The 26,547-nt window shown below is 45.7% G+C and overlaps 1 protein-coding gene across 5 annotated transcripts; it reads right to left on the reverse strand.

Annotated features, from left to right (window-relative positions):
* Positions 1-3,262: 3,262 nt before the first annotated feature.
* On the reverse strand, positions 3,263-26,346 carry Bcl6 (BCL6 transcription repressor). 5 transcript variants are annotated; one of them, XM_076867801.2, is made up of 11 exons: positions 18,081-26,279; positions 16,989-17,134; positions 15,797-15,835; positions 14,825-14,996; positions 13,121-13,342; positions 10,295-11,266; positions 9,602-9,786; positions 8,070-8,237; positions 6,915-7,045; positions 6,694-6,831; positions 3,263-4,468 (listed from the first exon to the last, which is right to left on the reverse strand). In XM_076867801.2, exons 4-11 carry the CDS (start codon positions 14,983-14,985, stop codon positions 4,325-4,327), a joined length of 2,121 nt encoding a protein of 706 aa, XP_076723916.1. In that variant the 5' UTR covers positions 14,986-14,996; positions 15,797-15,835; positions 16,989-17,134; positions 18,081-26,279; the 3' UTR covers positions 3,263-4,324. The 5 variants fall into 5 exon arrangements, with proteins under 5 accessions (XP_076723916.1, XP_076723918.1, XP_076723919.1 ...); XM_076867803.1 differs by lacking the exons at positions 16,989-17,134; positions 18,081-26,279 and adding an exon at positions 26,296-26,346; XM_076867804.2 differs by lacking the exon at positions 16,989-17,134 and having other exon boundaries at positions 18,430-26,279.
* Between the last annotated feature and the right edge of the window lie 201 nt (positions 26,347-26,547).

Consider the following 26,547-nt stretch of genomic DNA (forward strand, 5'->3'; position numbering starts at 1 on the left):
TTGATTGTAAACTGTTTGAGGACTGGGCCATGTTACAAACCTAACCAAGAGTTGGGTGATCTCTCTGTTAAAATTTCTCGGTGAGCCTTCAGACACGTCACCTCTCCTTTCTGGGCCTAGTCTTTGACTACATAAAAGGATTGTAATCTCGAAGCTCCCTCCGTTACAATATTCTGTGATTCTGACTCCATGCATGTTTGCTGTTTAACCAACTTTCCTACTTAGTGTGCAAAAGGGAAGGAGAGGCCTAACTCATCTCTTAGATATGCTAAGCAACTGATCATCTGGGGTACAAGCAATTGAATAAAGGAAGTAAGTTCCAAAGGCTTGAGAGCCAATATGGTACTCCAGGAGCTCCAAGCCCCTTCCTAGGGTCCAAAGCTCTGGGTCTTGGCATCTACTGAAGCTTTCTCCTCTTCTGATTAAGGCACATGGATGTCTCTAAATTCTACTTTGGGTGTGCTCATGGCAGCGAGGCCCATGTGTACCTTTTAGAAGCTTCCTGACTCTGCTTTAGGAATTGGAGCAACGGTCTTTCCAATTAGACATAATATTTTGAGTGAACCACTTTTTTTCTTGGAGAAACCTCAGCATGGCTCAGCCTAGTCAAAGAATATTTAAAGGTTCTCCAAATGCCAACACTCCAGAGGCCTGGGCTCCAGTTAAAATTATGCTCTTTGGATTACAGAAAACAGGGGCTCACACAGACCAGTACAGTTGCAGGGGTGAGAGGGCATGGAAGCTAGGATCTCAATATAAAATAGTTATAAAAGAGGTGAAATCTCCTAGGAAGATAAGACCAGAAACCCCAAACAATGACAAGCTGATACTAGAGGGTCACCTCAGTTCTAGGGACATACTCTAGTACTCCTCTGTTAATATCACCCAGCTACTCCCCAGGGGTCAGCCCCTCTCTCTGCTTCTCTTCCTATTCCTCTTAAGTGTTTTCCAAAGAATACCTCTGGTAGAACATGAGACAATTTTTACTAATTACTAATCTAAGTGATGCAAAGAAGGAAATAGAAAACCAGATTCTAGAGAAAACAACTCATTTCTCCCAAGCAGCCTAAGGTCTCATGATTGAACTTCACTGGCTGAAGTTCTAACTGACAGCTAGTTGTGCGAACTCAGACTAACTGGACACTTTTCGTTGTGTAACCTTAGACAAGTCACTACTTCCATTTCCTCTTTTCCAAAGTAGAATATTTGCTTTCACTTTTTCTTTATGTTGAGGTATGGAGCCTATTCCACTCTCAATCCAGTCGCTGGACAGCAGTACACAAGTCTCTTTGCCTTTTGTGACTCAGTCCCTTCTCGGATCAGAGGAGACATTTAACTAGAGGATTCTTTCCATCCTACTTCTTCCAATTCCTAAATAGCTCTGCCTAAATCTAACCACCCACCTCTTTGGGTCCTTCCCCAAAGTACTCCTCCTTCCGATGCCCTCAAAAACCTTTCTTCTAAAATCCCCACGAAGCAGAGAAGAACATCCTGGGGACTTAATTTATGAATCATGGTTTTGTGAAAACTTGCATTCATGCCATGATTTTGTAATAAAATTCTGTGTTCCCTTTGTCCTGGCTTATCTGTTGAGAGATTTCTTTTGATTTACTATTGATCATCAGTTGGCTCCAGTCACTTAACCTTTGATCATCCCTTTTTTTTTGGGACACCACCCAGCCTCTGCCCTGGCCCCTCATTCTCCTATTAAATAGTAATGCTACATAAACAGACTTGGAGATGAGCTAGTGGAGCAAGGGGACCCTGGGGCCAGTCTCCCTTAGGCCTGTGAATTGTCATTCCTGAAGCGGTCTGTTTTCTAAGTTCTTCTGCCAAGTTTCTATGGGAGCAGGGGGATCATTTTCTCCCTTTTCAAAGAGCAGGGTGAGTTCAGGCCTCCAGCTGGCAAGTCCTTTAAAGTAATTTTCAAAGGAAACCTGAGCTGAAAGGCCATGTGGTTGGCAGAGGGTGGTGTGACTTTCTGAAGCTCTCTCTGGGGTTTTGGGTGGTCAACTCCCCTAGGCATCCCAGCACGTGTTTGGAGCCTTCTGCAGAGTCACTGCCAAGGGACACCACTGTCCAACCAGGGGGCCCATGGGCCCAGGGAAAGGCTCTGCCTCATATCCCCTCCCTATCACCACCCAGGAACAGGAAAAGGGGGGTGAGGATTTTCTCCTCTGGGCCATTTACCAGAACCACACTTGTCCTCCCTGTTCTCAGGTCCTGTCAATCAAATTTGATCCTCAGGGTCTTTTGAGGTAAAATAAAACAGTGCCAAAGCATACTAGGTTGAACTTGGGCATGAGTCATGGAAGCTTAAATGGTCTAGTTAGTCCAACCCCTCATTGGACAGGGTGGGAAGGAGAACCAAAGGGAAAGTGGTTGTCCCAAGTCACACAGGAGGTAGCTGTGTTCCCTCACAGGGCTCTTGGGACAAAGACTACCTCTGCAGGGAGCGAGGTCTGCTTGGCTACTTACTATTCATGAGTCTTCTGGGTCCACAGATGACTATCAATCACCCAGGAGACACCAAAAAGCCTCCAAATGCACTGAAGATGAGAAATTTATGAGTGAGGGCAGAAGCCTAGGACCTGTCCCATATATCCACGTGGACAGAAATTGTTTATGATGCCTAAAGGCAAGATGAGTTTTCACACTTTACAGAATGGGCAATCCAAGGCCCAGAGGACGAAGAGACAGATGTTTGTATCAGAAGAGTGAGAACCGAAGTCATTAGAAAGCTCAGCCTAGAGCTTTCCCCCACTTGAGCCAGGTGTAGTCATGCATGACTATAATCCCAGTTACTGGGGAGGCTGAGGAAGAAGCATTGTTCGTTTGAGGCCAGCCTCAGCAATTTAGACAAAAGGACTCAAGATGAAAGGACTGCGGATGTAGCTCAGTGGGAAAGCACTTCCGAAGTTCAACTCCATAAATCCATCAACAATCAATCAACCAATTAATTAAGGTCTGAGGCTGTAGTACAGTGGTAGAGAGCACCTGGGTTCCAATACCAGTACTGCATACAAAAAAAAGAAAAAAAAAAAAATCTATGTCTTCATGGCCAGAGGCTAGGACCAGTGAGGGTCCTTGCCAACCTCCCGAGAACAAGCTCCAGCCTCCTCTTAAATGAGACTCCCTTCCAAGGCCACACAGGCCAGCAGCCCCCCACCTCAGAGAGCATTTCCCACTAGAATAAGAGCTAACTAAGCCAGATCCATCCAAATCCCCATTTCAACATAAGGAAAAACCTTCAGAACAAGCAGATTTTTCAACATTTTATTCTTATATTTGTACAGCTATATTTTACAACGCGGTAATGCAGTTTAGACACAGCCAAACCCTGTCTCCGGAGTAGTTACAACACAAGCATGACGCAGAATGGGATGAGACAAACATTCCCAAAGAGAGTTTAGTTAGTGACAACTTCAAGTCCCTGTGTCTGCCTACACTTCAAAAAGGGATGGCGCACACTCGTCCATCACTGAAAACATCTGAAAAAAGGCACCGTGAGGACACGTTGTACAGGTATATACAGACTGAAAACTAGAACAAAGTTACACATTTTTCCTTCTGCAGCTTTTTTTGTTCTTTTTGTTTTTTTTTAATACACACTTTGTAAATTGTAAACCTTCACTTGCAAAAAAATACAAATACACTGAGGCATTTTAGACAAAATATTTTCTTACTTATACAGATGCAATACTTAAAATATTCTCTTAAGTGCTCTTTCTCAATAAAGATTCTCAGATCCGTGTCTGCCTGCAGATACAAAATCGAGCCTTTAACACAGTTTTATATTTTTAATATATCTTTTTTAAGTTTATATATATTTATATTATATATATATATATTTATATATTTACAACTCTGCCATATATTCCTTCAACTTTGGTTAAAAAAATTAAAGCCCTCTCTTTGATAACATACCGAAGTCTTGTCTTTTAAAAGAATGCACATTTACATACAAAAGAAACATCTGTTCCCACAAAACATATACATTCCTCATTTTGCAGACTGTCAAGTCAGAACTTTTGCGTACTCCCCCACTTTGATATATAAAATGATTTTGCTTTTTGCTGACGTGGTTTGCCGTACACATAGGAGAAGCAATATTATTTTCTTAATGTTTTATGGCAGCGGGGGGGCCAGGAGCCTCCATGGCTCCTACCCCCCAGGCCCTGACCCCACCCCCACCCCCAGCTATGATTTGCACTAGTGGATGAAAGAGGCACTACATCATGGGATGAACATCATAAAGTGTTACAGTATCCTTTGGGTAGACTCTGAGAAGGGGCTGGAGAGGAAAGCATCAACACTCCATGCTTCAGCAGGCTTTGGGGAGCTCCGGAGGCAGGTCAGTGGCCGACACGCGGTACTGCACCTTGGTGTTGGTGATGGCGCCATGCTTCTGGCGCAAGTGAAGTCGCAGCTGGCTTTTGTGACGAAAATGCAGGTTGCACTTCTCGCACTGGAGGGAGGGCAGAAGCAAACTGTTAGCTGACATCTATCTAAGCCACACATCATTGCACAAAGACCCAGACCAGAAGATTCTCCCTGCAGAGAATTGGGACAGCTCATTCCTCAGAAAGACCAGGTAAAGAACCCATATGAATCTTGACTTCCACCAGAGGTAAGTAAGCATTGCACAAATGTCCCTTCCCTGCTTGCCAAAGTGTCACTTACTTGTGCCCTTCCCTTGCTTGAGAAATTCTTCCCTAAGTCCATAAATGTAATTCTTACCCAAAAACACTGTTCACATGCAAACTCCCCTAATTATTAAGGCATTTCTGAATCTCTCTAGAATAAAAGAAAATCTCTTTCTTTTTCATAGCCTTGCCACTAAGTCACCCCATGCATTAATATCCTCAGGAAGATAACACTATGAAAGGAAAGTGACCATTTCTTACTAAACTTGATAATTCTCCTAGCACCTAGCAGAACACACCTCTTAGGCAAATTATACAACAAGTATAAACACATTTAGACAACCTGACTATCTCAGTCTGAATGCATGGAAATTCTTGAGTCTAGGATATGTTTTTTAAAAATGCAGCTGTCTTCCTTCCTAGGGTATATGCCATAAAAAGCTAGCAAATTATTAGCAAGTAGAGCTGTTTTTCACTTTGGTTCAGTAAATGGGTGATGATGTTTTAGTGAGGAAAGTTCCTGAAAGAAAAGTTGATGATAAAATGTAATGGATCCTGGAACAAAAAAAGAGCATTTTTAGGTGTTGTTTTTTTTTTTAAATAAAGCAAATCCACATAGTATGGACTTTAGTTTATAATTATATAACAGTATTGATTCATTAGTTGTGACATGTATATCCAAAAAAAAAAAAAAGATGCTAACAATAAAGGAAACCAAGTGCACATAAGAACCTTCTGTGTAATCTTTGGAAAATTTTACATATCTAAAACAATTTTAAAATAAAGAGTGTTATAAAATATGTTCACAGAGACACTATGTTTTAAGGTAAAAATGGAAATAGAATTAAGAAAATAATAAATGAATAAAGTGGGCAAGACAGTGAGTACGGAACTCTGGTTTTAGGAGACATAGGTCTACTGTGCCTATGCCACCCAGTGGCCTAAGCAGGTCATTTCTCTTTCTGGGTCTTGTCTCTCCCTCTTTGTAAGATTCTGGATCAATAAATAATGAAGGTCATTCTCAACTCTGATATCCTCTGCATACAAAATTCTAATAAATACTCTCACTATGTGAGCAAGCTACCCTGAATACTTCAATGCATTAGTTAACCTAATATTACTTTTCTTTGAGGTTAGTACTATTTTCAGGCACATTTTACACATGAAGAAATTAAGGCACTAAGAGGATAACTAACTTCTTCTTACTATTTACCTAGTAAGAAGATATCCAAAGTCTTAGAAGCAAGTGAACAATAAACACCACATTTTGCAGGAAAACACTTGAGATGTGAGTGGATCATTCACTGATTGGTTCTCACCACCAAGTGTGATGCCATCAACTCTTGAAACCAGCCAGACAGTATGCAAACAAATTATTGTGGCTGTGTTCCAAGACCATTGTATGTTCCCTGCTACTTCAATTGAATATTATTTGCAATGTTGCACGATATTAATCTTTTTTTTATAATGTAAAAACCACTTTTAGCTCATGGCATATTCAAAAATTAGCTTACAGGCTAATAGCTTACAGGCTGCAGTTTGCCAAGACCCTGCTCTAGAACACAATTCCTATGGCCTCTTCATAGCATTGTGCCACAGAGTCAGCCACCTCCTCTTTATTCACATGGTCTTTTCTCTGCTTCAATTTGTCTTGTTTTTTCCTTATACCATCATATTTTTCTGGTCCTCTTCCTACTTCTAAGACTGCACCTTTTCAAATACCTTAACTACTCTTAAATGTACTTTTAGCCTAGTATAGAGGTATGCTATAGGTGCTCTGTATTTGTGGAATGACCTCAAAATCTCTGTATTCATAATCTGGACTTCTTGAAGCTCAGATCACACAATCCAATACCTCTACTTTAAAGAGGAACATTTTGAGACCAGGTGAAGTCAAGTAGGGTGTCTTTGACAATCAGGCCCAGACCCAGGTCTCGAAATCACTAGTTCAATGGTCACTCATTGTGTACTTGAGATTGGAGCACAGCTTTCCACTGCCCCTCACCCGCCTCCCAGGCCAGCCGGTGGGCACCAGGGGCTTACGTACATGGTAAGGTTTCTCTCCCGTGTGGATACGCAGGTGGCTCTTCAGAGTCTGAAGGTGCCGGAAACGGGTGCCACAGATTTCGCAAGGATAGGGCTTCTCGCCAGTGTGGATGAGCACGTGGGCACGGAGGTGGGCTACCTGAAAGAGGAGCACAGCATGAGAAGCTCTGCTGGGGTGGGCTTTAGAGCCCCAGGGTCCTTTCTCCACACCACCCTGCTCACCTGAACAAATCTAGCTCCACAGGTTTCGCATTTGTAGGGCTTCTCTCCAGAGTGAATTCGAGTATGGGTCTTCAGATTGGCTGGCCGGTTGAACTGGGCCCCACAGATGTTACAACGATAGGGTTTCTCGCCTATTTCCAAGAGAAAGAGAAAAAGAAAAGCCATCATCAATAAAGAAGTTCTCCATTGCCCCTAGGTTTGCATGCAAACTGCCCCTATCTGAGTCCAGTTGAGTTTTTCTTTCTTTTGGGGATGTCAGAGAATCCAGGGGCCTGGTTCCTGGCCTGCCACCCTCTCTCACACACATACCAGTACACCTTGCATGAGGCCAGGACCCAGAGACAAGCAATGACATGGTGGATGGAAAGGAGGCTCTATGTGGGACAGCATGGGGAGGTTCCAGGAAGCCTGGGCTTCAGAACCAGTGTTGCCATTAGAATCCTCTGCCTGTAGGACTTGGGGAAGGCACTGTCCTTCTCTGGGCCTCAGTTTCCCTCCCTGAACCTGCAGGGCTAACTGAGATGACCTGAGGAGGCTCTTCTGGCTCTTCCCTTGGATGAAACTGATGTGGTAATGCACTTACTCCCATGGAGATACTATCAGGCTGCTCTAGTTTCTCTCTTTCAGAACAAACATTTTTCTGCTCATAGAAACTTCAGCCATACTCCAATAGCAAGAAGGGTGGGGTCTGCTTTGAGCAGAGGCTCAAATAAAAGAGACCAACTGAAGAGGCTTCCTTCATGTGTCGAACATACTAGGGCCACTTGTAAGTAAACTGTGGACAACAATTCAGTTGTATGAAGTTACCTGATCAAGGAATGTGAGATGATAAGGAATAAGTCCGTGGAGGACATTAAGAGGCCTTCCATTTTTTCCTGGCTTTACAAAAACCCAATTCAATATGCCTCTGTCAGCCTTAGTTTCTTTACCAGTACAGTGGGATGAACACTGCTGATCCCCAGCAAGGGCAGAGAATCAGGAAAGAGTCTCAAAGGAAAGACAAAGGGTACAGGGAGTGGACGCATCCCCCAGGGAAAAAGGACTTGACAGGGTAGAGCCCTTGCTCAGACAGGGTGGGGCCTCCCCACTGCCCCACCCACTAAGTCCTTCCCCTAGGAATCCTGGAGCAGTCAGTGGGGAGGGGCAGGGCCATACCCGTGTGGACGGTCTTGTGGCTGGCGAGGTTGCCCTTGTAGCGGAAGGAGGCCTGGCAGCGGTCACACTTGTAGGGTTTGTCGCTGTGGGTCTGCAGCGTGTGCCTCTTGAGCGAGGCCTCCTCAGAGAAGCGACAGTCACACTCATTGCAGAAGAAGGCCCCGTTCTCTGTCAGAGGCGGGAGGGACACCAATCAGCTCGAGGAAGGGAAATGGGCTCTATGCCTCCCTCCTCTGAGGCCACCCAGTGCCAAACTGAACCCCAGTCCACCTGCCAACACTCACGGGAGCCCAGAGCAAAGGACCTATGGGATTTTATTTTGGGGGGCATTAAGAGCCTCAGGCATGGAGGAGAGAAAGGAGACAGACTGAATCTTAAATCAGTCGGTACTCATAGGGCCTAATCCAGTTGGAGGAAGCCTGGGCAAAGCTTTTCCTTCTCCCAAGTGAACTTGCTTTTCTTATCAGGTCATAGTTTTATTTACATTCACACACAGAAGCCCTGGGGCAAGACCCTTCACCTCTCAGAGCCTTTCTCTGTGTCTCTATCTCCAAAGTCAGGATAATAAATCCCTGTTCTGTCTGCTTCACATAAGTGTATTATATAACACAAAATAAACACAAAGCATTGCAGGGATATGAGATGTAGGTCAAATTCAATTTTACTTTGAGATTACTGAAGGAGGAATCAATGATGTAGACTTCATGGTCATCTGGCACCTATCTGAATTCCATGTCTCCAAGATACTTCTGTGAGATTGGGAGACCAAAGGTAACTATGGAAGTGGAAACAGAGGCCCCGAGTAGGAGTGCAGAGCAAGGCAAACAGCCAGGGGATGGGAGGGGACAGTCCCTGCTCTCCCTTTGACTAAAGATCTGTGATCCTGTGCCAAACTTGTCAGTGTAAGCAACTGATTTTTTTTTTCTTTTGTTACAACGACTTGAAAATGGCATGTCATGGTGATTTAGCCTGATTAGGTATTATTGAGCCATAATAGAGTAGCCAGATCTGGGTGTAGAGTTAGACCTTTATATCTAGTAAAAATTGGGGATGCCAATTATAGACTACCCAGAAATGTGAATTTAATAATTCACTTCAATCAACTTAATTCAACTACATTTACTGATAGCTTCTCCATGCTAGGAACCTACTAAAACCTAAAGAGTTTTCAGGAATGAATACCATCAGATACTTCTCCTGAGAGAATCTGCACCCTGTCAGGGGGAGCCAGGGCAACACAGTGGTTTAGGCATAGAGAAAGCTCTGGAAATTACAGCCAGCCCTGAAAGCTACACTTGCAGGAATGAAGCCAAAAAGATGGCTTGCTTAGGCTCTATTACCCCATATTAACTCTGATACCCCATCCTTTGCTTCAGCCAGCCCAGTTCCCTGAAAGGTAAAGAATGGGTTGATCTGCTGGTGATTTTACGCCAATGGATTTCTAATCAGGAACTGCTCCCAATCAGAGAGAATAGTACAAATAAAATGAAAACACAAAGTCCATGGGGGAGGAGGGAGGGAAGGGAACTCACCACAGCTGGAATCCGAGTACTCGGACTGGGTTTCTCCAGTCTCCTCAGGGAATGAAGGCCCACTAGTGTGCAGGCACATCTCTGCATGCTGTGGGGACTGAGAGCCACAGGATGTGCACTTGGGGGGGTGCATGTAGAGCGGCGAGTGGCTCTCACTGCTGCTACGGGGTGAACCTGTCAGAGACCTGTGGGCAGAATAAAGACAGCCTCAGCACCAGGGGCAGGATAGAACCTTCTGCTTGGCCTCAATGCCATCTTCACTCTGTGCTTAGGCAAACACGGAGAAGAGCTGCCCTATGCTGGCTCCGGAGCCTCAGAGTCCTCCTCAAGTCAGCCTCCAACAGCAACTACAGGAGAGCACAGGCCAGGGTCAAACCAAGCCCAAACCCCACTCCTGGCCCAGTTTCTTCCTCTCAGTACTACAGCCCACAGACTCACTCAATCTATGGGAAATGTGAGGGTCCCTGCCACATCAAGACCGTTGGAAGTACCTGTGGAATTTGTGGGGTGTTCTTCTATAGAAGGGAATGTTCTCTCTCACTAATTCTGCACTTCTAAGAGTCTTAGCATTTCAGGCAAAAAAACACAAAAACAAAACCCCCAAAACATGGTTCCTGTATCCATCAGAAGAAATGACCCCAGAACCTGTTCAGGTAATCCCTGATCCCAGACCCAGACCGCCTCTGAAATCACCTGTTGACAATGTTATTGAGCCGGCTGGCTTGGGGGATGGTGGAGTCCTCCCCACTGGCACTGAGCTTGGTTGGAGACTGGAGGTCAAGGTTCTCGGGCTCCATGGGTGGCTGGCAGGCAGAGGGGGCCGTGTAGGCTCGTGGGGAGAGGCGGCCCAGCTCAGCCTGCTCAGGCCCCTCAGGTTTGGTATTCTGGTTGAGGCTGTTGAGCACGATGAACTTGTACTTCTTCCAGTTGCAGGCTTTGGGGTCAGTGGGGCTCTTGGCTGGAGGGGATCCAGAGGCCTGAAGGATGCAGGCATTCTTGCTACTGCAGGACTCCGTGGGGGAGTTGGGCTGGCAGTCGGATTTCTGAGGGCTTTGTGGACTCACCAGACCCTTCCGGTTCAGGGGTGCGTTAGGGGGCTCGAAATGCAGGGCAATCTCATCCTCCGAAGAAGGTCTTTCTTCTTCTTTGCTGGCCTTGTCACAGGGGAAGTATGGGGCATTCCGGGCTGAGGGGGCAGCAGGCTTGGGGCCCTCAGCCACACTGTAGTGCATGTCACCTCGTGCCTCTTCTGGGACAGCCTCCTTGGGTGAGTAGATGTTGCTGTGGCACATACTGGGGGACACCTCCATGGCATGCCGGGTGTACTCACTGGGCACTGGCCTGGCACTATCACAGGGGAGGCCCCGCTCCTTGGGAAAAGGATTGGCCATAGGCATCCGGGAATCTCGTAGCTCCTCATCAGAGAAGAGGAAGCTGCTGACCGGGAGGTGGCTATACATGGGATAAGAGGCTGGTGGTGTGGATAGGCCACTGTAAAGGCTGGGGGCAAAGGCTCTGCTTTCACATCCAGGGGTGTTCCTTAGCGGTAGGTTGTTCTCTACCACCTCACGACCCCGATAGGCCATGATGTCTTGGGGCATCAACATCCGGCTGTTCAAGAACTCTTCACGAGGAGGCTTGATGGGAGGAACCATCTCTGCTTCACTGGGGGAGAAAAAAGAGAAAAGACACCTTCCAGTGATACTGTTATATAACCCGTCTGCTTGAATAGGCTAGACATAGGGGAGGTGACTTTGGAGTAAGGAAACACAGTAACAAGGCAGTTACAACAGAAGTCCAGTAATACAGGCTACAGTTGGGGAAACTAAGGCACAAAGAAGGGAGGTGAATTACCCACATTCTGTGCCTGGTAAGACTTGAACCTGTAAATTTAAGACACATATGTAAGGATGTCTATGAATCTATAACTCTTCTGACATCATAGAATTTATGGCTTATAGAAAGCTTTCAAAACCCTTATCTTGTTTTTACCCATGTAAAAGCCTGCAAGGAAGTAAAGGCAGGGATTTTACACACATGGAAACAAGGAGGGAAGAATTTATACAGTGCTAGTACTACACTTTCAGAGGGTCACAGACAAACTAGATTTCTATTGAAGAAAGGGCCTGCATCATATGCTGGAAGAATTTGTAGGGAAGTTTATAATGGAGAGCAGGCAGCAAATGCCAGCACAAGAAGCTCTGGCTCTGAGCAACCAGACTTGGTTTGCAAACCCAGCTGTGCCACTCAGCAGCTATATGACCTACAGCAAGTTACTAAACCATTATGAGCACAAGGCCTGACCTGTAGAAAGGGCTTATAAATGACAGTATTGATGATCTTGCCACCATTATCACCCACAGGAGACAAAGAACTCTGGCTGCAAATACTTGAAGGAATGTGGGTGAAAAAGTAGGCCAGCTCAACATGATCACAATTAACAGAGCTAGAACCAGTGCATGAAGGCTAAAGGAACCAGAATCAACTGGCCATAAAGAGGAGCTTTCTGAGTATCTAAGGTAGACTCTGTGGCTCTGGAAACACTGAGATCCTGTTTCCTCAAAGTGATCAAACCCAGGCTGCAAACCCTTCTTTGGAGTTAGGATGCAATCACCCTAGAGTGGCTAGATCATATGGTTCTGAAGAAATGAAGCCCTGACTCTGTTCCATCTTGCAAAGGTGATCATCTCCGGGTCCTTACCATGCAGTGAGGACCATGTCTTACCATTCCTTGGGTAAAGGTCTCAACCTAGTGAACTCAATTTAATTCAATAAGTGTCCTCCCTGCCAGGCATGGTGGCATATTCCTGTAATCCCAGTGACTCAGGAGGCTGAGGTAAGAGGTTCACAAGTTCAAAGCCAGCCTCAGCAAATTAATGAGGCTCTAAGCAAATTAGCAAGTTCCTGTCTCAAAAAATAAAAAGGGCTGGGGATGTGGCTCAGTGGCTAATGCTCCTGGGTTCAATCCCCAGTAAAAAAAAAAAAAAAAGAAGAAAAGTGTCCTCCATAATAGGGGTAGGATGACATCAGTAAAGTAGTCCCTATGAACTTGAGCAACCCACAGTCTGGCAGGGAACAAAAGCACTTATGTAAACTGTTGTAATAGATATCTAAAGGAGAACTAAAAATCATATGCAAATGTTAAAAGAGAACAAAGGTCTAAAGGACAAGAAAATTGTTTCAGGACACAGAGAAAGAGCTGAGAGAGGATGAGTGGTAATCAGAGAAATTCCCTTGAAGGAGCTAGCATCCAAGCTTAGTTGTGCAGGATGGGTAGGAGGAAAAGGCATACTACGTGACTGGAAGAAAACAAGAGGCCATAATGCACAGGCCTGATCTGGACAGCTGCAAGGAGTCAAGTTTACCTGGGGTGCAAGAGTTCAGAAGGGCACAAGAAGTGTGCAACAATAGTGAAAATGTAGGTTGTGGCCAATTGTGGAGGACAGTTTCTTCCTGAATGCATAAATTATCAAGGGTTTATTATCAGAAACCATCCCTTCTGCCTCCAAGACGGCCTACCTGGCTTTGATAAACTTGCGGCAAGTGTCCACGACGTGCTCCATCTGCAGGTACATAGCTGTGGCCATCACAGCCATGATGTTGCCTTCCCGAAGGTTGAGCCGAGATGTGTACATAAAGTCCAAAAGGATGCAGAACCCCTCAGGGTTGATCTCAGGATCCAGATTGATCACACTAAGGTTGCATTTCAGCTGGTCTGTGAAGATGCTGTAGAAAAGGCCACTGGAAAACAAACAGATGTTCCACTATAGTAGACACATGGAGTCCCCATTCCTTTACAGTAGCACTAATGCTCTAATCCTCTTCCTAGAGCCGAGCTCCAGAACTCTTATGGCAATTAATAACAACTTGCACTTAAGGAGAGCTTACCAATGCCAGAGAGTCTGTAAGCATTTTACATACATTATCCTGTGTTCCTCATAACCCTTCTCTACCTTTATAATTTGGGGACTAAGATCAAAGAAGTTAAGCATATTCTCAAAGTCACAGAACCTGTTTTCCTTTCAGTCTTAACTGCAAGGATTACCAGGGTTAAATTTAGCACTCATTTGCAGTAACTATTCTTAGCCTATATCCTTGGGATAAGAATTTCCCCTCTTGTTTCATCGCATTACTTTTTTTAAAGAGATTGTTTTATTTTTCTTTTTAGAAGCAACTTAGATATGGATGACAAATAAATAAAAATATGGCTATACACTACTGTTTTTCTCAGTCCACAGATCCAAAAAATCAATTATTTCTACAAGGTTAAAATCAAACTTCAAGCAGTTACTACAGGTGATGGTTTCTAGTGGAAGAAAGAATACTCATTTAAAAATTAGAATTATAAGCTGTCATCTCAATTTTACTTTTACTGGGTGGGGTGCTAGAAGTGAGCCAGACTTTCATGCAATGTTGGCTAAGATACTTCTCTGAACATTGGTTTCCTTACCTGCAAAGTAGAGAAAACACTAAGGACATGGAAAGCATGAAAATGTTAAGGGTACTGAATAATGCCTGGCATGTGGTAAGCACTCATTAAGCATTAACTAATATTTTTATATCTTTGTAAACTCTGCTCCCTACACTATTTTTTAAAAAAGAGTAGATATTGGATAAGTTCTCTAGTACCAGGAGAGATCCTTGAATCTATAAAATTTCACCTATTTTTGCCTTACTCTTATCATTTATAAGATGGAGATATAGTATTATCCATACAACACACACTGGAAGATCTAGGGAGATTGTTTAATACAACACTGCTCTGAAAATTTGAAGCACTTGACAAATACGAGGAATTAGCTGGCTCATTCTAGCTGAATACCCATGGAAATAGGGTTATAGAATAAAATAAAAACCGTTATAGCATAAAAGAGCAAAAGATTTTAGAATTAATTTGCTTAAACTACTTAAAGACTCTCTTCTGCTTTTCATTTGTTCACTCATCAACTGAAGTTATTCTCCTTGTTCACCCCAAACATATTCTTTCTTGTGGCAGCACATGAGTTCTTTCCCCACCATGTCCAAAGAACAGGAACTCTTTTCTAAAAGTGTATTCATTCATGTGCTTTCTGGGAGTCCTCAATCGTAGGCCATGTGCTGAGATCTGGAGACAAGTGAGACGTCATCCCAGACCCCGCAAGAGGCCTTCGTGTTCCACATCTCTGGCTGCCAGCACCCTCACTCAACTCTTATTTATCCATCCTTCCCCTCCAGAACCCTCACCTGCAGGCCATGAGGACTGTCTTATGGGCTCTAAACTGTTCACGGCTCACCACAATGACAACATCAGTTAAGATATCACGGCTCCGGAGGCGATTCAGGTTGAGAAGAACATCACTAGCATGGCGTGTGAACTGGATACAACTGTCAGCCGGGGAGGCCATCTTGTCTTCACCTGGAAAAAAGAAGCCAAACTCCTGTTGGTTCTCAAAAGTCTGTTTCCTGCTTACCATGAGTACCAGAGCAGGTCACTTAACCTGCTGAGGTAGGGAATGCAACTCTGGTCCCTAGGGTTTCATCTTTGAACAATTAATTGTCCACCTCTGGGTATTATTCTTCATAGCTGATAATCTTTATCCAATAAGTTGAGATAGAAAAATCTTTAGTGAAAAGGAAATGACTATTTGTTGAACATTTATCCCACATACCAAATTCTCTGCCAACCACTGAGAGGTAGTGAGTATGTTGCAATGGAGAGAAGCCATATTTTGAGGGTTATCACACTAGCTTTGTCTTTTGCTAGCTCTGTGACTTGGAGCAGATTGTTTACTGTCTCCAGTCTTTGGCTCTCCAAAATGGGAATAGCAATCTTAAAAATTTGGGCTAATGTACCTAGACCATAGTATGTTCTCAAAAACTACAGCTATTTTCATCAGTATCTCATTATATTATTCCATCTCTCTCCTCTCTTAGGCTTTGGAGTTATTTTGTTTTATTCTTTCAGTACCCAGTACTAGCACATTTCTGGGGCATAGTAAGTGGCTAAGTTAGTTTGACTAAGAAAGGAGAGGGAATGACTGACCCATGCAATAGTGTGAAGACAGTGCCGTGGTAAGGGCTGAGAGTAATACGGGTGAATTGGTTACCCTTTACCTCATTAATTGTCACTCTTTGCACAGAATAGCTGCATTGGCAAAATTAAAAAGAAGCACTTTATCCACAAAATTTTTAAAGCACATAATTTGATTTACTTACCCAATGCCTTGCTTCACAGTCCAAAATTTTGCTTAAAAACTGCAAAGAAGAGAAGAGAGCAAACAGAAATTGATTTAATGAATGTAAGATTGTCCACTATAGTCTTATTTTAGGACACATGTAGTTAGTTTTGCTTTGGTAGTTGCAGCCTGCCAGCTGGTGCGGTTTTACCACAAGCTAGCAAACATATTCCACTTCTGCTCTTACAGAAACAATAGGCACCCGGAGCTATGCAATAATAATGCCTGTACCCTGACTACTAGGAAAACAACCGTATACATTAATTACATATAAACATACGCATATATTTCCTGGCTTGAAGTAAAAAATTTATACCATCTAAAGGTCACTTGGATTTCTGGGAAAGAAAAATAAGAAAAGTAGTTCTTTTAATATTAATGATGATGATCCTTCAGGGGCTGGAAACACTGGACATTATTCAAAGCCTGCTAAAATATTATCTTTCAAGTCTTAAAATGATTCCACCAGCCTGATAGGGTCAATATCTTTATCCCTATTTCACTGGTGGCGAAACTGAGACTCAGCTTCAAGTGTCTTGCTCAAGACAAACAGCCAGGCAGTATTTCCTGATTCTCTGGAACATTTAAGACTGAATACAAAGTCTACAGAATACAACCTGAGGTGACATGTCTATGCATTCCTTGAGTATCTTTGCCCTCTTTTTCAGCTTCCTCTCTCTTGCCTCCCTGATTAAAGACCAGTCAGTGTGGCATAGCTTCCAAGTTAGTGCTTCTCCCTGCTGGTGAAAGATTTAACTGTGGTGTGGCTGAGAACTGGCCAGGGAGCACAAAACCTTAAAGAGATTTAATGAAATATGTACTCTCTCCAAACCAGTTTCTCTCAAACAAAATCATTAAAAGAATAGGTGTAAGACTCTCATTTACCCTCAAATGTGAGCTGCAAAACAAAGCAATATTTCCCCCTTTTAGAAGGTATAGTCCTTTAGAGTTATTTTCCAGGTTAAGGGGCCTGAGGCCAATGAGGTCATGTTGGGCCATGTAGATGGCCGATGGCCTGGCCCTAGATCTTCTGGCTCAAATTCCTATTCCCTTTCCAAATCAGCCTACGTGCTGTAGAACATGCAAGACAGCACCCTGAGGTGGGTGAATCTCATTTTAAGTTCCTTCCCCCACACAAACACTTTGCCCCATTCTAGGCTGCTGAGTCTTACCAAATAAGCCCTCTAAAATGAGAGGTTTCCTTGAGTCTGTAACCAAACACTCTGACATTCCTCTGTGGTCCCAAGTGCCAGTCACTCAATCTCATTGCTTCAAGGTTAGTGTGTGCATGTGAGTATGTAAGGACTGAGGGAAGGAACTAGGGACAGGGAGAGAACAGAAAAAGACAAAAGAACCTATTTCCTCCTTTCCCCATTCCAACTAAAGATGGGTAAAAAGAGAGATACTAATTTGGTCCTAACCAGAGTTCAAGGATTGTCTCCTTTGAAAAAGAATGCTGAGGACACTTAAAGTTTATTTATAAACTTTCTCCTCTTCCCTCATGGAAGAGATCCTCAAACACTTCTAGAATACCCAGGCTGTGCTTTAACCAGCCCAACCACCAGCTCACTTGTGGATTTCCAGTCCCAGACTTCTGGAACCACAGGAAGCCCAGATTTGCCATTTCACTAGGACAAGTGGCCATGACTCACTCCAGATTCAGATTGAAACAAACAAAACAGTTCCCTGGCCACTGTCAGCCAAGCCTTGGGCTTTTCACCTTAAGCTATGCCTGATCTGGACAAAAACAAAGCACATGTCCCCTTCAAGTTCACTCCTTTGGGAGCTAACTTTTGTCTTAAAAGACCCCATAACTAAGGAGGTGTGGGTTAAGGAGGATGTGTACAACACTGCTCTCCCTCTGGACGCTGCACACGTGGACGTATCACCAATATTAGTTGTTTTTTTTTTTTTTTTTTAAAGACTTGGTCCTTTCCCATCCATTATTTTATCTTATAACAGCACTGACTTATTGTGGAAGACATTATCGCTCCCCACCACCCAGCCAGGTATGAACTTTGCCTAGGATCTCAAAGCCAACCTCTAACAAAGTCCTGGACAAACCTCCTCTACTAGTTCCAGCCATACCAAGGCCACCCACAAGATTCAATCCACAAAAAAACAACCAATAGCAGGATCATCAAAGAGAAACTTAACAACTGCAGCGGCCCATACCTGGATGGCCACCACCCAAACTCCCCACTCAATCCAGGCTGCAGTAACCACCAAGGAAGATCTAAACGTTGTTTAATCCACCCCCACACCTTTTGCCCACTTTGCTGCTTTCCTTGTGTATATTCACTGTGGTATCTTGAGAAGGCAGATTCTCTAAAGGAGTTTCCCATGGGAGAAAAAAATTGGGCGAGGGGTGGAGAGAAGGCAGCAGAAAGGAGAGGGTGAGAGACCGGAGAGGAGCGAAGCGACAAGCAAGAGGCGAGATGAGGTTAAGAGAGAGCAAATGAGCCAATACGAAAGACCCCATCCTTTTCCTGCCTCCTCCACTGGGCTGGCACCAGACAGTCCCATTTGCTCGCTCAAGCACACCAGCACAAACAGGAGTCCTGCGCGCCGGGGCAAGCCTGCGCAGATTCGCCCACCCCCATCACACCGTACCTGTCTTCCAGGGACCGCCCAGCCCCGGGCGATACGCTGGCACCGCTGCCCATCCGCCTCAAACCCCGAAGGCGCGGCGGAGGCCGGATGGTGTGACTGCGGCGGCTCTTAATTTCGTTACATTCAAATAAGTTTTCGGTAGCTAACATTGTGTATGCCTTTTTTTTTTTTTTTTTTTCCTGTTACTCCGCCAAGGCAGGGGGCAGTGAGGGGAATGGCACAGCCCTCTCATTCCCGGAACGTAGTCGATCTCAGCTCTGCGGATTTCACAGAACACTCTTTCCCTATCGCCGTCTCCAATGAGAAGTAACTTTCCAGGAAGCTGCTGGCCCCCGACGGCCAGCAGGATCGCTGCCTGCATGGAGCGGACTGCGGAGGATTCACTCGGAGAGGGTGCCGCAGGGGAAGGCTCGCGGGGAATAGGGCACACTTTCCCCTAAATACCTTTCCGGCGCGGGTTCCAGGGCTCTGAGTGCACCTAGCCCAACCCTTCCCCCACAATTTAAAAATGGGGAAAGTCGACAAATTAGTAGCAGTATAAACCAGGAGTTTGGATCCAATCAGAGGCTCAGGAGTTTGGATCCAATCATGCCTTTGGGTTGCTCAATTCTGGCCTTTGCCTGGTAGGTCGTTGGGTATACCCCCCCCCCCTTTTTTTTTTTTTTTTTTTTTTTGCTTACTTCCCTCTCACGCTCTGTTAAAGGGGATAGTTAGATGAGATGTCAAGGTAAAAAAGATTTTGAGTCCCTAGTGCTGACAGTCTCTTTCCAGTCTGTCCGACCCAGCCGAGTTGGAGGAAAACTAAACCGAAAGCCTATGCCGCCTACGTTAGCAAGAAAGGGAACCCAGCTCGGCTCGGTTTCCGCTCAGACTATAGAACAGGAGCCACCAGGCTTAACCTAGCCAGGTTTCGGGATTTCGGAATCCTATTTCCTTGAAACCGTAGAGACAGGGTTAGGATTCTGCAGAGGCCCGGGCGCAGACGCCAGCGCGCGCACTGGCGCGCCCCAAAGTTCCTTCGCCTTCGCAGGAATTAAAATCCCAGGGCTCCATCTCCTAATTGGACTCGGTAGCCGGCTTCTGAAAGGGCTTTCAGGACAGTAGTAGAGGACGCTAAAGTCAGCTTTAGAGGCCTCAGTCCAGATCTAAAACTAGCTAGTGTCGTCACACGCCGCCGCAAAATCTTTCTGCGGCGGAGGCGGGGTCAGGGTCGGTCCTCAAAGACAGGGCCTTTTTGACATTAAACTCCTACTTTATGACTTTCTCGCCCTTTTGCCCGGTGGGATAAAGGTGATGCAGAAGGCTGGGATTTGTGGGGTAAGGGTGAGAATCTGGGGAGTAAAATTAAGTAAATGTACTTATTGGAAATTAGGAGTCGCGTGGTTCCGGGAGCTCAAACCTAATCATGTTTTTACCGCTGCCTAACACTAGAGAGAGCTCTCCATCAAGGTTTGAAACCAACAAGCCCCTTCTCGCCCCGCCCCTCCTTCCCATTGACCTAGTTTGGCCAGAGAGATTTGGAAAACGCCTTCATCCCTTCCCCCTGCTCTCTATTCAGGCCGGCGGTTGGATTATTGGTAATCTAATAACTCCAATAATTCGCTGAAAACTCCATAGGGGAATTTGAAAGTGCAAAGCACAATTTAGGGATAGGAACAAGGAATTTTAATAAATCTGGAGCTGTCGCAGTGAAACTCCCACCAGGGCTCCTGCTGGAACGCCCATCCCCACCCCCCCACCCCCGCGTCTATCTAAAGAGCTATTCAGGTCTTGTCACCCTGGTCTGGAATTAGGTGTTAGGGTCAAAAAGTGGTATCTTCCCCTCTCCCCTCCCCCCCCCCGGGGTGGGGCACTCTTCATGCTCTTGGAGGGGGTTGGAGGGGCAAGAGCGTGAGGGTGGAGGAGGTGACAGTAGATAAAAGCAAGTTTGATAGCACAGTGGCCTCTGCAGCTGCTTTGGGTAACCAAGGTGTTCGGGGACATTATGTCCTTTCATTTCTATCACGTTTCCTGCCAACAGCGTTCTTGCAAGCCTGCAAGCTTCTAGGAAATGCAATAAAATAGAGGGATGTGTTTTATCATCAAGATCTAAAGAAGAGCTGCTGAAGGGACGCTTCCGAAGCGCCCGGCTCCAGACAGCCTTCCAGAAGGCCCCACAGACAATGCCAGCAAACATGTCCAGGGGCAGAGATGTCCCAGCCATCCTGGCGGGACTGGGCTTGGCCTTTGCATAGAGGCTGGCGGGGAAGGAGAGAGGCATGATCTCCCCAAGCAAACAATGCCTTTTAAAATTTGATCTGGACAAAAGTCAGCCAAGGTCTTTATTCACGTTAATGAAGATGGAAGGCACTAACTGTCCTTGGAAAGCGATGAGTCAAACTTGATCGCGCTTCAAACACGTCCCCAGATTGGTTTCCAACCCGAACAGAGGCGGTTTCTCCGACACAGCCTCCGACCGCTCCCACAGTGGGAAAGGCTGAAGTTGATTCAGGCGGGCCTGGGCTGGGGAGATCGCTGCGCCTCACCTCGGCAGCCGCTAGAGGCCGCCAGCACGTGAATGCGCACGGGCCATTTTAAGAGCTTTGAAAAAACTTTACTTAAGAGATGCTGGGGCACAAATTCTAGGATTATGCGTCTTTTATCTATGCCCCCTCCTCATACATGTGCACACACTTGAAATTTATCGACAGGATGCTTTGCAAATGATATAAGGATTGGAAAAAGGGATTTCTGGGTCCAGATGTAAGCCTCGGGAGCCACCTCTGCAACTCTGCAGACTAGACCTTGGCCACCCCCGCCCCAGGCCATGAATTACTACCACCACCCCCAGCTTTAAGACAGCGAGCTCTTCGGCACCACTGCAGGCCTTTTTATATCTGTTTTTGAAAACCTTAGGCTATGCTTTATAAATAAATTTCCCCAGGCTTCTGGGAAACGTTTCCAATGTGTGCTGTCTGCAAGGGTGACCCAAGAAGTTAGTCATGGTTCTGACAGCTGTTCCTGTCCTTCAGGTACTTTAAAGGAGCTGAGATAAATTCGTCTTTGACTTTAAGTTAAGCTCTGAGATTCAGAAGCTTCCAATCTGATCCTAGTTCTAGTTTGGTCACTAACTATACTAACGTGTCCCCTTGTCAAGTCTTTTTTCTCAACTGTCAATAGAATAATAAGAAAAAAAAAGAATTAAGCCCTAAATCTCCTGAACATTACCATGCCATCTTTCCAATACCGACTTTTTCCCCAGGGAAGGGGCCACAGCCACAGGTAGATGATGTTCTCAAAGAGTTATTGTTTCTCTTAGTTGAGATAGATGCTGATCGCTGAGCGACTATGGACAGAAAGAGCAGCCGAGGCATTTCCAATATTTTGTCTTCTCAAAAGTCAGGAGGCTGGATGCTATCCTCATTGGAGACTGCCCTCCCTGTCATTCCTTGTATCTAGTCAGAATACTGGGAGACCCAAAGATAAACCGGTCAGCCCCCAGCGGGGGACTTTGACCGCCATCTACCACTAGGTGGCAGACTCAGTCCATCCGAGAATCTCCGTGCTGTACAGCCTTCCACGCCCGAAACTCGGACTCCCTTTTATCCCTGTCTGTTAGGGCTGGGGGTGTGGTTATTTCCAAAAACAAAACTGGAAAACATTTAATTTACTGATGTAATTCCATTCTTCTCGATGCTCACGCCTCTAGCAATCACAATGCGTTATCTGGATCGGCTTTCGTGTACTATACGTTGATTCCTCCCCCCGCCCCCCCCCCCCAAAAAAAAACAGCTGAATTACTAAGAAGGGAAAGAAAGGGTGCTCTCATCTTCAAAAAGCAGAACGGCTCTTGCCACACACTGTCGGCCAGCAAAGAGAGTCGAGAAAAAACTCATTCATGATCGTCACGGAGGAAAGGGGCTCTGGGGACCAGTGGCCAGGGTCAACCAGACTTACTGCTCCTGGCTAAACAGGAGTGGGGGGCCCGAATGTGGTCTTTTGGAGTGGGAGGCCGGGAGGGTTGGAAGGAGCGGTTCTTGGCTTCCACTGGGGCGAAGAGAAACCAGTCAGCTCCGCCACTACGCTCAGACCGCTGCGGCGGCGTTCCCACTTGTTGCGCAGTGCAGGAAACCGGCACGCGCCACACTACTCTGACTCGCAGGAGGCTGCTAACCAGCTTAACATTGCTGCATAGAATCCACAAACCTCTCCCCACCACCATCACCACACACCCATTTACCACCGGTCAAACTATAGCTCTTCCAGCCACCTAGATATTTTACACCAAAAACATCCCTCCTTATGTCAAAGTCAGACAGGCAGCAAAATTCAGGTCCCCTGAGAAGTCAAGTTCAAAGGCGAAAGGGAGCTACCTCCACCCCGGGAACTAGCCTACTTAAGTCCAACCAGGCACACACACAACCACGCTGCGCCTCTCCCCCTCCCTACACCCCCCCTCCACCAGAATTCTTCCCCTGAATTATTTGAATTACGTTCTCTTTTTATGCCACCATCTAGCTGGAAAGCAACGTCGTTCTTCTCTATTGACGAGGTCAACTGCAAAGTGCTTCCTTTAAAAGTTAGTTTTTATCTCCGCTAATTTTTTTAATCTCTCGGGGAGGAGGACACCTCATTGTCATTTCACAATATTTTAAAAAATATTTGACTTTTGCCATAGTTTTACCCACCGAGGGGTGGCGCTGCCGCACCACCTCCTCTGAAACTCAAGTTTTTCACAACAAAGTGAGTTTTCAGAGTAGCTACCAGGCAGGGGATAGAGGGAAGGAAGGATTTTGACATCTAGTCATGGCTACCATTTACTCAACCCATGACTGGAACTCTTCAAGAGCTCAGCAAATGACAGTTCAAAAGCTGAGTTCCATTCCTGTCCACTAAAAACAGAATAACAGTCTCTTAAAGAAAACATCTGAGTAAAACCCCTCAAAACTGAGGACAGGAAAAGCACAAATGGAGAATTCCCACTTTTCTGGCTTGTCTCCTCCTTCAAGTCACCTAGTTTTTAATAACAGCATATAGCCTTATTGTCACTAACAACAGACCCTTAAAATCAACCAATGTTCCAGCATGCAGTATTGGAAATGCTTCCAAATAGGATACTGGAAATTTCTAATTATAAACTTGGGGGGGGTGGGTATTTCCTATCTACAGGTTTCTATTTTGGCCTGAAGACTCAATTGCAGTCATTTTAGCAAGATAATGTCCATCTCCTGGTGCTTTCTGTTCATTTCATTTCTGTTCATTTCCGACCCCAGACACAAATATCTTTTCTTCTTCTTCTTAAAAAAAAATATATATATATATTTTCAAGCAAGAATGTTATTTCACCTCACTCCTTTGAGCTCATGTTTGCTACCTCCAGGAATAGTGTGTGGACTAGGGCCAGATGAACTTCAACTTGGGCTGCAGATTTACGAGGTTCTGTTCCAGTGCCAAAGGCTCTTGGTAGTAAATACTGAGCAAAATAGATACCTGTCTCCTGATGAATCTTGCCGGCCCTTCTTTTATTTTTTAAAGTTATTTATTAAAAACACACACACACACACACACACACACACACACACCTTGCAAAGAAAAAGGGAAACTGGCAGTCTCTGTAAAGGAAGCCAGTGGCATCTCTCAGAGCCACAAACTGTATTTCTAAACAACCCTTTCCCTGGTTCCCTCTCTCCTGCCCCACTTTTTTTCTTCTTTCTTTTTCTTTTTTCTTTTTGTTTTTCTGAACATTAAAAATTGTATCTACAGACACTCATTTTACTTAAAAAAAAGTGTTTAAATTTTTCCTCCTGGAAACTATAAAGTGATTGAAAAAAAAAAACTTCATAAAAGATTAAATCACTTTTCTAGGGGGATGATTGGCTGTCTGAAGCGGTCAGGGACCCTGTAATAACTCTGGACTTTCAGCAACCGGTTTAAGGTCATTTCCCCAGCTTAACTGTCAGGACCTCCACCATCCCCACCACGCAGATAGAAGTGGGCACCACACAGAGGGTCTCCCCCCCGCCCCGATTCTTTTAGAAAATCTGTTGGGTTGTGCTCTTGCTTTTCATGGGGGAGTTTTAAAACTCACTGCAACATTAGTTCCATTTTTCTCCAGGGTTCCAATAGCACAGTATCATAAAAGCAACGCAACCCACAGTTCTCAAGACATTTACCACTGTCACTACATCCGGCAGCGGGGTGGCCCCTTGCTCTTGCTGCACCCCAGCGCAGCCGGTTTCCGAAGCTCCAACTCCCTACCCACTCGCGCCCCAGGCCGCCGTCGCCGCCGCTTCCCCCACTCCTACTCCCTCGAGAAGAGCCACAGGTTGCAGATCCAACCAACCTCGCAATCTATTTTTGCAAAATCACTCACAAAGGTCTCCCTTTTGCGCCCGCTCCTCCCGCCGGGTCCCACAGCCATAGCCACAAAGTGCCCTTCTCTCCTCCCGGGTCTTGCACGTAGGGAACGCGGGCTGGGGCTCTGTTTGTCTTTCCCTCGCCCAGTGTAAGGACCTTAGAAATCTGAAGTCTGGCGTCCGCTCTACTCAGGCCCACAACTGCCTTTTTACGGAACGTGCAACATGGGGAAAATGAATATAAAATTTAGGAAAGGGAGGGAACAACCATTGAGAGCCAACACAGAGTCACGCAGCGCCCAAAATACAAACACCGCGGCCGCCAGAAATCCCGCCACCTTCTCGCTCTCCTGGGCTGTCATGACAAGGTTCCCTGTGTCCCCGCACACCGAAAGGCGTCGCAGGTGCAAACACGCACCCCTTTCCTACCCACCCCCAACATCCCTGTCCGGCCGTCAGCCTCTCTTCTCGGGATGGGCAAAGGAGGCGCGCAGTGGGTTCCCGACTCCCTTGACTACAACCAAGAAAGATTAATTTTCAAAGTATTCAATTACCCCCCCCCCCAAGCTAAACCTCCCAAAACACAGGGGAAGGGGACACCAAAACACTAGTCTCTCCTTAGGAAGATCACGGCTCTGAAAGGAAGTAGTAGACACGATACTTCATCTGGGTTTATGACCAAAAAAAAAAAAAAAAAAAAGAGTGGGGGAAAAAAAAAACACCCGAGGAGTTCGCTTGTATTTTTCCTCCCAAATCTCGGCTCGGTTGGAAGGCAGGGAATCTTAAGGACTGAGGCCGGTGGAAGGGAGCCAGCGGGGCGAGCAAGCGGGCAGCCTCCCTCCTCGCCTCCCGGAGTTACCCAGAAGGACGGGAGAGAAGAGGCGAGGGAAAGGAGGGAGGGAGGGAGGGAAAGGGAGGCAGGAGCGAAGGAGCAAGGAAGGCAGTTTGCAAGCCAGAAAAGAGGGAAAAAACACAGCCGCACGAATCCAGCGAGATCACAAGCCGTACGCAAGCAGCAGCCTTTAGAAAGAGCGAGAGCGCGAGCGCGCGTCCTTTCCGCCGTCTGAGGCCAGACAGCCCCCAGACTTGCCCGAATCACCCCCTAAACACTGTCTCGTCCTCTCTGCTCCGGCCGCCCCCTAATTCCCCTCCTTCTCTCCTCCAACCTCCTTTTCAAAAACCAAAACAACATCAGGGAGGGTGGCAAAAGCCTCCCCAAACCGGCCGATTCCCTCAAAGACAACAAAATAATAATAATTATTATATATTAATCTATATCCTAGAGTGGGAGAGACGTGGGACTAATATTCGGCATTTATTTTAACACCTGACAGCTAGAATAAATAAATATATACATTTATATCAATAGATACACATAGGAAACTTGGAGCCAAAGCATTTGGCAAAAGCGGAAAAAAAAGAATTAAAAGGTAAAATAATGATCATGAGCAGCGGCGGCGGCAGCGGCACCAGCGGCAACGGCGGCGGCGGCGGCAGCAGCAGCAGCGGCGGCAGCAACAGCAATAATCACCTGGTGTCCGGCCTTTCCTAGAAACTTCTTGCATCACCACTTCTAAGAACCCCAGTTCTAAGAATCAACAGAGCTCAATTCTCGGAATTTGAGCTGCGGACTTTACCACTGCTACGTGGCAGGGGAGGTCTCGGTGTCAGTTCTCTGGGTTTTTTACCTCCTCTGCCCCATAAAATTCCCTCAAAGTCACAATATTTTCCCACTTTCCGGCATATTTTGAAGTTCTTACAGGATAATCGTCTTGGTTATGAA

Source organism: Callospermophilus lateralis, chromosome 10 (genome assembly GCF_048772815.1).
Source record: "Callospermophilus lateralis isolate mCalLat2 chromosome 10, mCalLat2.hap1, whole genome shotgun sequence".
Lineage (NCBI taxonomy): Eukaryota > Metazoa > Chordata > Mammalia > Rodentia > Sciuridae > Callospermophilus > Callospermophilus lateralis.